Below are 9,908 nucleotides of genomic sequence, written 5' to 3' on the forward strand. Positions count from 1 at the left end.
GCCATCCGCCTTAACCCTACAGGCATTCTCACTCGGAAACTTCCTAGTTCGCATATTCGTCTCCAAAGAACTCTTCTTCGAACTCCGGTTCTTCCATGCCTGGCCAATTAAATAACTAGTGGCAAGCCAATGAGTACTTTGAATGTACTCGCAAGCAATCCATGTTTTGGCTCAAGATACAACAATGCATGACATAGGTAAATTTTTGCAGAAACCTAATTTTTGTTGTGTTATGACATGTTCAACAACTGGTAAACCATGCATCGCATGAATTCAAGTAACCATAGGGGTTGGTTACAGATATCAACATAAAGGGAGTGGGCTCCAACCCAACTCATTCATGTCAAGTCCTTTGACTTGACCCAAGAAGTAGTTCCCACACACACTAGTTTGTAAACAAGTGGACGTAGCCCAAGAGCGGTTACCCAACTATCCTTGACCGTGGACACAGCTATTCGAATAGTTTTACACTCTGCAGAGGTTGCACACTTTACCCACAAGATCCGGGGAACTTCCGTGTCATCCACGACCCGCGATACCTCAAGTACCCGGGGTAAGCACCCGATCACTATCTTTCCCTCGACGACACTAACATGGAGTCCACTAGATTGGTAGTAACCCCCGTGCCCAACCTTTCACAACATAAAATTGTGGAGCCTTGCTCCCATATTCATCACATACCACTGGCACGGGGTACCAACGGTGTGTCTGGTGCCCCATAAAAATGTTCTTGGCCGCCCTACCTGGCATGACCCCGTCCCGAGAGAGAGCACCAACTCTCCCCCATCATTAGTAATGCGGGCTCCAAGCTAGTATCGGCCTAGGTAATCAATAATGCCCTTTCCCATATAAGGGTAGAGTGGTTGCGCATGTAAGGTTGGAATAACGGTCGCAACTTAAACCAATCCGTTTTGAAAACAACACACACTTGCCTCGGTACACCACTTCGTCATCAAGTGGCTACCCAACTCATCATCTCCTCCGGGCATAAGTGTCACCCGATGGGGTTTTCGAAAAGTCTTTTGGAAATACTATGTCTCCATCACCATGCATATTCCCGTCCCTTTTTGCGTAGCACTTCTTTAGCATCCTATCTACTCCCACCGGCATAACCCTCATAAGGAGGTAGGGTCATGCACAATGCAAGTATCAAGGAGGAAGTAATAGAGGCAACCCATCAAAGTGGTTACCATCTCATCATGATTCCGATGCAACACTAATAAAGTGCTATATGACATGCATAAAAAGGGTTTCTAGACATGGTCAAAGGGCTGCTTGCCTGGCTCAACAAAGTCTTCTGGGTCTTCAAAGTCTTCTGGTCCAACTCCTTCGTCGGCAATGCAATCCATCGTTGCAAATAATAACGAGAAAATAAGGTAATAATAAAACAAAAAAACCAAGGTGCTCAGAAAAATGTCAACTTATTTTTGTTAAATATTAGGATGAAAACTAAGAAGGGGAAAATTACTAGTTTTGGATTTGGAATGGCAGAAGAGAAGAAATGGATTTTTAGAGGGGTCTAAATATATTCAAATTTGAATTTGAATATGGAAAGTACATAAAATTTGTTTGGACATGAGTGAAAATTATACCATTAAATAGGTGGGATTTTTATAAGATTTTAGGAAATGGAATTGTTGCATTTGGATATATTTAATCCTGTGGAATTTTTGGAAAAGTGAAAAAAAGAAAAGGAAAAAGGGCTCTGTGCCTGCTGGGCCAGAACAGTCGCAGGGCAGCAGCCCAGCCAGCGACGCGGCCCAGCCGAGCCGGCGCGCGCGCGCGCGCCAGGTTTGAACCTGGCGGCGGGGCCTAGCTGCCAGTGGGAGAGAGAGGGGGCGAGAGAGAGGTGAGGATGATAGGCGGGACCCGCCTGTCATCTCTGACCTCGCGATCAGAGGGCTGGCGTGCTCACCGGCGGTGAAGCAGGGCACGGCGGGGTGAGATGATGGCACGGTTGGACTTAGTGCAAAGTCCCCATTCAGGTGGAGGTGGTTGCGGTCGCCGGGGTGGCCTGGTTCACCGGCGACGAGGTCTTGCGGCGGAGGAGCTTCGGGTGGTGGTCGTTCCGGTCGACTCTGGCTGCAAATGAGGCAGGGGAGAGAGCGGAAATGATCAGTGGGAGGAGGCGGATTCAGATCGGGGAAGAGGAGGAGCGGGGAAGGCCTGTACCTCGCAAACTCCGGTGAGCCGAAGCGGCGGAGCTCGAGCCCGATCTCGAACTCGGGTGCTCCTGGAGACGAACTGGGGTGCAGGGGGTGATTAGGGGAGCGAGAGATCGAGTGGTGAGGAGAGGAGGGCTCGGGGAGGCCCTTAAATAGGTGAACGGCAGGGTGCCGTGGACCCGTGCGTCGGCGAGCTCCTGCTCGTTGCCACAGGGCTCGGGAGGACCTGGCGCCGTGTCTGGGGTGTTGCTGGGTGTGGACTACGCCAAGGGGAGCTAAGGGAGATTGCAGGGAGGGGTCAGAGACGACGCGCGTGTGAGCCGTGCCATTGGCGCGCTCGGGCGGCCAACGCGTGTGCGAGCTGGGGCGAGAGGAGGGAGAAGGAAGAGGGGGACCAGGGTTTAGCGTGCCGCGGACGCCGAGGCGCATCGTAGGGTGTGCTGGGGAGGCCCGAGGTGGCCGGAGGCGGTTGGAAGGGGGCGGCTACAGTTCGGGAGCGCACTGTAGCGCGCTCCAGAGCGTGCAAATGGCTGGCATAGCCATTTTTTATGCAACGTGGGCGCGTCCAAAGGTGTCTGGTAGCTCTAGGGGGAAGTAAAGAAGTGGGTTGTGGCCTTGGATGCCCTAGGGAGTCAGTAGGAGAGGAGAGAGGTAGAAGAAGAGGGAGAGAGGGGGTGTCCAGGGAGGTAAATGGGTGGTATTTTACCCTTCAATCACTGAGCTGAGGCCAGGGAAGAGTTACTGGAGGTAGGAGAGGACTAGGAGGAGCTGTGGTAAAAAGTTGAGCTCAAGGAGAATAGTGTTAGTGGTCAAAATGGTGATTTTTGAAAAGTGGCAGAAGGTGTTTGATAATGGTTTGGGTAAGAAAAAGATTTCCAATTTCCATGAGACTCCACAGGGTGAAATGACACATAATTAGGGTCTTCCACCAATTCGGAGCTTATTTTGGAAAAGTTGCCAATGCAACTTTTGTAAACCCTAGAAATTAGCTGAAATGAACTTGTGTAGATCTAGTTGAGCAAATCACTTCCCCTTGATGCACCACTTGGTGTAGTGGCCTCATTTTGTCATGTGAACATGCTCACAAAAGTTTGGATCAAGGAGAGAAAGTTGGTAGTGCAAACTTGTTCAAATTTGATTCTAGTCAAAGAGGGTTTTGGGGCATTTTGGTGAACCAAAATGACCTTAATTGACATGAGGCTTTGCATGGTGATAACAATATGCATTTGTGACTTGCTGGATTTTCCTTGGATTTTTATGAAAATATTTCCTGTAGAAATATTTCAAATCCTTGAAATGGGCAAAAATGGTTTTGGGAGGTTTTGTCCAATATTTTGATCATGACCATGTGTTGAAACTCATATATATGGAAAATATATGTCCACTGAGTTTCCCTGATTTTTCTCAAATATTTTTAAAACAATAAAATAATTTTTCCCTATTAAAGACCATTTCTGGCTTTAAGAAAAAGCTTTTAAAAAAATGGAAAGTAACTTTTAAAATTATATCTTTGTGGTTTATGGGAATCCTTTATCTAATAGGTTTCAAATATACTTTTTGAAATATTCTTCATACCCCAAATCAAGTACTTGTAGTGCAAACCTCAATTCAGGGGTTTTTGGAAAACTAATTTTTGAAAATACTATATTGCACTATACACATGGCATGATCATTGGGCAGAAGTTTGGGGCAAGGAGATGAAGTACAGAAGGTGGAGTAGTTGACTTTAAAGAGCACTTGAAAAACCACACAGAGAAATCCAACTCCAAAATAAAAGCCAAATAATGCAGAAGTTTTTGTTGATCTAAATTTTAATGCTTTCTTAATGCAAATGAAATATTACAAAATGCAGGGTGTGACAGACCTACCCCCCTTACAAGAATCTCGTCCCCGAGATTCCTAAACTAGGCTTTAAAGAGATACGGAAACTTGGATCTAAGGTAGTCTTCACGTTCCCAGGTTGCTTCTGCTTCAGTGTGGTTGCTCCACTGGACCTTGAAGTACTTGATGGTGCGGCTTCGAGTGCATGGTTCAGCCTTGTCCAAAATGCAGATGGGTCTCTCGCGGTAGGTCAAATCGGGCTGAAGGTCAATGGCTTGGTGATCGACGTCCTTGTAAAGATCAGGTTTGTCTGGAACTTGGAGACACTTCCGGAGTTGTGACACGTGGAATACGTTGTGCACATCGGATAGTTCAGGTGGCAGTTCCAACTGGTAAGCCACTTCTCCTCGCCGTTCAGTGATCTCGAAGGGGCCGATGTATCTTGGTGCGAGTTTTCCTTTGACATGGAAGCGCTGGGTTCCCTTGAGAGGTGTGACCCGGAGATAGACATGGTCTCCAACTCGGAAGGTCATGTCTCTTCGACGTGAGTCAACGTAGCTCTTCTGCCTTGACTTGGCAGTCTTCAAACATTCCCTAACAAACTGGACTTGCTCTTCTACTTCACGGAGGATATCGGGCCCAAAGACTAGTCCTTCTCCGGTCTCTGACCAATTGAGGGGTGTGCGACACTTGCGTCCGTACAACACCTCAAATGGTGCCATCTAGAGGCTTGACTGATAACTGTTGTTGTAGGAGAACTCAGCGAAAGGGAGGCAATCTTCCCACCTAGCTCCATATGCTAAGACACAGGCTCGGAGCATGTCTTCAAGTATCCGATTTACTCATTCTGTCTGACCTCCGCTCTGTGGGTGGAAAGCAGTGCTGAAGGACAACTTGGTCCCCATGGCCTCTTGGAACTTCTTCCAGAATCTTGAGATAAACTGGGTTCCTTGATCTGACACAATCTCCTTGGGAACACCATGAAGGCTTACGATTCTGTTGATGTAGAGGCTGGCTAGCTGGTTTCCCCTGTAAGTCATTTTGACAGGAATGAAATGGGCTACTTTGGTCAAATGGTCGACTATGACCCAGATGGAGTCATGTCCCTTATTGGACCTGGGTAATCCAGTGATGAAGTCCATTCCGACTTTATCCCATTTTCATTCAGGCACCTTGAGAGGCTGTAACAATCCAGCGGGTCGCTGATGTTCAGCTCTGACCCTTTGGCATATGTCACACTTAGTGACGAAAGTGGCTATCTCTCTCTTCATGCCATGCCACCAGAATCTTTCCTTTAGGTCTTGATACATCTTGGTTCCTCCGGGGTGGATGGAATACGGGGTGTCATGAGCTTCTTGCAAGATCAAATTCTTGAGCTCAATCTTGTTGGGCACGCAAATGCGATTCCAAACCACACAATTCCTTTCTCATCCTCTGAGAATCCTGGGGCCTTGCCTGCCTTGATCTTCCTCTTGATGCCTTCAATACTTTCGTGTCCCTTCTGAGCTTCCTTAACATCATCTATCAAGGTAGGCCTAACTTCAAGGTTGGCCAAGAATCCTGGTGCAACCAGTTCCAACCCGAAGCTTTCAAGTTCTTCATACAAGGCGGGTAGCCTGTCCTTAAGCATAGCATTCAAGGAACAAGCCTTTCTACTTAATGCATCTGCTACCACATTAGCCTTTCCAGGGTGGTATTGAACACTAAGGTCATAATCCTGGATCAACTCTAGCCATCTTCTTTGCCTCATGTTTAATTCCTTCTGAGTGAAAATATACTTTAGACTTTTGCGATCCATGTATATCTCACACCGCTTCCCTACGAGGTAATGTCGCCATGTCTTCAGGGCATGAACTATAGCTGCCAACTCGTGGTCATGAGTAGCATAGTTCTCTTCATGAGGCCGTAGTTGCCTTGAAAGGTAAGCTACGACTCTGCCCTCTTGCATCAGAACACCTCCTAGTCCGGTTCTCGACGCATCATAATATATCACAAATTCCTTGTGTATATCTGGTGTGGCCAAAACTGGGGTGGTGGTCAATCTCTTCTTCAGCTCCTGGAAGCTTTCTTCGCACTTCGGCGTCCATTCAAACTTCTTGTCCTTCTTCAAGAGCTGAGTCATGGGTCATGCAATGCTTGAGAATCCTTCAACGAACTAGAGGTAATATCCTGCAAGTCCGAGGAAGCTTCTGACTTCCTTCACATTGCTTGGGGATTGCCATTCAATCACGGCTTCAATCTTAGCGGGATCGACCGACAATCCTTCTTCGGTCAAAACATGACCCAGGAATCCAACTTCACGCAGCCAAAATTCGCACTTGCTGAACTTGGCATACAGTTGTTGCTCACGAAGCTTGTCTAGGACCATCCTCAAGTGTTGCTCGTGCTCTTCTTCCGTCTTTGAGAAGACAAGAATGCCATCAATGAAGACAACGACAAACTTGTCCAAATATTCCATGAAGACCTTATTCATGAGATACATGAAGTAAGCTGGGGCATTGGTCAATCCAAAGGACATGGCCGTGCACTCATACATGCCATATCTGGTTACAAATGCCGTCTTCGGAATATCTTGGAGTCTAATTTTCGGCTGGTAGTACCCAGATCTGAGGTCGATCTTTGAGAACACCTTGGCCACATTGAGTTGATGAAACAGATCTTCAATCTTGGGAAGTGGATACTTGTTCTTGATTGTAACTTCATTGAGGGAGCAGTAGTCAATGCACAAGCGGATGGTACCGTCCTTCTTTGCCACAAACAGAACAAGTGATCCCCAAGGGGAGGCACTAGGGCGGATAAATCCCTTCCTCAACTGCTCTTCCAGTTGCTTCTTGAATTCTGCTAACTCTTCCGATCCCATTCTATAGGGCTTCTTATAGATGGGTCCTGCTCCGGGCAAGAGATCAATGATGAACTCAATGTCTCGGTCCGGAGGCATTCCCGGTAGCTCATCAGGAAAGACGTAGGGGTATTCGCATACCACCGGCACTTGCTCCAATCCGACTTCAGTCAGACAGTTGACTTGGTTGGCTTGAGCAAAGGAGGGGTTGGAGGCAAATTTAACTTCGACTCCTTGGTCATTGGTTACAGTGACAGTCCGGTTGGCGCAATCTAACAAGCCTTGGTGCTTGATGAGCCAATTCATTCCTAAGATCACATCCAAGCCTTGTGATCTTAAGACGATAAGGTCTGCTAGGAAGTCTACCCCATTAATGACAATTCTGACTCCTTTACATCCTATCTTGGCTCTCATCTCTGCTCCGGGGGTTTGCACCACCATAGGGTTATTCAGGGGTGTAGGGGTCATGCCACTTTTTAATGCAAACTCTTGGGTGACAAATGAATGTGTGGCACCAGAATCAAACAAGACAGTTGCAGGTGCTGAGTTAACAAGGAACGTACCCAGCACGACGTCCAGGTCTTCCTCGGCTTCTTCTGAAGTGACATGATTCGCACGACCCTTGCCGTTGTTGGGTGGGTTGTGGGGAGCTTGGTTCCTTGGTGGCATTCCACGGCCTTGCCCAGGGTTCTGCGCATTAGGGCGCGAAACGTCGGGCTTCTTGTTAGGGCAATTCTTGGATTAGTGTCCTGGCTGACCACATCTAAAGCAAGTGACTTGATTGGGGTTGCTGCTCTTGCCGGCATTGTTATTGGGGTTGTTGTAAGTTGGCCTGGGGTTGTCATACGACTGTGGCTGATAGTTGGTGCGAGGTGCAGGGGTTCTTGGCTGCTGATAGGTTGGCTTGACCAGGGCTGGCTGCCACGGGCAAGGCCTCTGGTTGCTGGAGCTACCCTTGCTGATCATCTTGCGCTTACGAGTATCATCCAAAGCATGTCGCTTGTCCTCAAGCATGAGTGCCTTGTTCACCAGATCAGGAAAGGTTGGGCAGTCACACACAACAAGCGAGTACTGCAGAGTCTGGTTAAGGCCTTTCATGAAGCACTCCCTTTTGGCAGCATCAGTGCTGACATCCTCAGGAGCATACCTTGAGAGAACACTGAACTTTTGCATATACTCCTTGACAGTGCTACTTCCTTGCTTCAGGGCTCGGAATTCACGCTTCTTGATGGCCATGATTCCGGAAGGAATGTGGGCCTTGCGGAATTCTGCCTTGAAGTCATTCCAAGTGATGTTTTTCTCAGCATGCATGGCCTTGAATCCATCCCACCAAGCTCTGGCAGTTCCCCAGAGACAGTGAGCAGTATATGCCACCTTCTCACGGTCCTTAGTGCATCCGACTAGTTCCAGCAGATCCTCAATGGTGCGGACCTAGTCGTCTGCATCCAGGGGTTCAATAGTCTCGATGAAGGTGGGTGGTGCAAGATTCTTGAACTCCACCAACGTGGAACGTCCATTGCCGTTTCCCGCCGGTTGGCGATTGATAGCTTGAGCAATCATCTGGAGGGCTGCAGTGTTGGCTTGGCGTTCCTCTCGGAAGGCTTGGAGAAGCTGAGCCATGTCCATGTTTGGAGGTGGTGGCGGTGGTGGAGCTTGTCCTTGGGTTTGGTCCTGACTAGCTTCTGCTCCGGCTGAACCTCCGGCTTCTTGCTGTTGGGTAGAGGTACCAGTACGAGTTACAACAGTCATCCTGTTGGAGCGGTCAAGGTCTCATGATTGGGAAAGATGGGGAAAGCAATATAGATGGGATGCCTAGTAAGGGGGTTGGTATGACACTAATTGTTTTCATGCAAGGGCCAAAGGGCCAAACACATTCATTAAAATCCAAATGGGTGATGTAGTCGCTTACAAGTTCCCGTAGGAAAGCACGACGTCCATCAAACACATCAAAAGCAAACACAACACTACATGGCTTCATATGAACCATTACAAGGACTCGACTTCGCATAGGGGTACACGACCTATCCTACCGTAGGGGTTACTAACGGGCATATCCGGGTTGCTAATGATGCCTAAGTGGTGGAATGCTCGGTCGCGTAGTATGGCTCTTCTGGGTCTTCCTCCTCGTCATCAGTGGCCTGACTTCCTTCATTGCTCGAAGGGGTGGGGGAGTGGAGGAGCTCAACACGGCGTTGCTTTGCCGGTGGTGTGAAGAGGTTGCGGTAATCCCTTGCGCTCATGCGGTGCTGATGTGGTGGTTCCCCATCCTTTGGGGGTCTTCCGCCTTGGTATGCGATCGTGGGCTGACCAGGGGGAGCACCTTCCTTCTTGATCCTATCCGTCTTCCCTTGTGCTTGGCGAAGAAGTGCCTTGGTCTCATGAAGTTCCTTTTGGAGCTCCATTGATTCCGAGGCCAACTGTTGTGCCAAACTATCTGCACAAAGGCTGAAGTAGGTCTGGAATCGGAGTGGAAGTCCTTCTTCTAATGGTGGAGCTGGCGCACTGCTCTCATCCTCACCTTCCTTCCGATAAGGAAAGAAGCGGGTTGCCAACTCGTCTTCCATCTCCGGAAGAAGGTCTCGGAGGCGGGTGAGTGCCTTGAGGGGTGCCGTCTTGACGGCAAAAACCAGTGTTGCCATCTGGGGTCCCTCGAAGAACCAGCTTGTTGGAGAGTCATTAGCCTTCATGATCACTTCCACATGATACTCCGCCTCGGTGTCATTGATCCAATGCTCATGGTAGGTGAAAATGGGGGCTCGGTGAAACTGGCACTTCTTGAGGCTATCCTCGAGTAGCATGGGAAATCCGGTGGTCAGGAAGTCTTCGGGTACGGCAGCCATCTACAAAGGTTGAATGGGAGAGGCTAATAAGGGAAATATATCTTGGGTGGGGTAAGCTTTAGAAAAGAAGAGAAGTTTAGATGGTCTCAAGCTAACTAACGTCCATGCTAACTAAGGCTTCCTACAGTCAGGATGGCTCTGATACCAGCTCTGTGGGGACCCCGACTCATAAGTCGTGATCACCGAATGCACGTGTATAGTGATCCCAGAGATCAATGCTCACTTAACACACAGAAGCTGAAT

The 9,908-nt window shown here is 48.5% G+C and overlaps 2 protein-coding genes across 2 annotated transcripts; both read right to left on the reverse strand.

Annotated features, from left to right (window-relative positions):
* Positions 1-4,069: 4,069 nt before the first annotated feature.
* Positions 4,070-4,519, reverse strand: LOC147985472 (uncharacterized). The gene has a single exon (XM_087541591.1). It carries the CDS (start codon positions 4,517-4,519, stop codon positions 4,070-4,072), a length of 450 nt encoding a protein of 149 aa, XP_087397717.1.
* Positions 4,520-7,566: 3,047 nt separating this feature from the next.
* LOC147985473 (uncharacterized) lies at positions 7,567-8,136 on the reverse strand. Its single transcript, XM_087541592.1, has one exon. It carries the CDS (start codon positions 8,134-8,136, stop codon positions 7,567-7,569), a length of 570 nt encoding a protein of 189 aa, XP_087397718.1.
* Positions 8,137-9,908: the final 1,772 nt, after the last annotated feature.

Source organism: Triticum urartu, chromosome 2A (assembly GCF_056163025.1).
Source record: "Triticum urartu cultivar PI428250 chromosome 2A, HENAU_Tu73, whole genome shotgun sequence".
NCBI classification, from domain to species: domain Eukaryota; kingdom Viridiplantae; phylum Streptophyta; class Magnoliopsida; order Poales; family Poaceae; genus Triticum; species Triticum urartu.

Excerpts from the sequence above, each read along its gene's own strand:
- LOC147985472 (XM_087541591.1), bottom strand. The coding sequence starts at position 4,519 with ATGACCTTCCGAGTTGGAGACCATGTCTATCTCCGGGTCACACCTCTC.
- LOC147985473 (XM_087541592.1), bottom strand. The coding sequence starts at position 8,136 with ATGCATGCTGAGAAAAACATCACTTGGAATGACTTCAAGGCAGAATTC.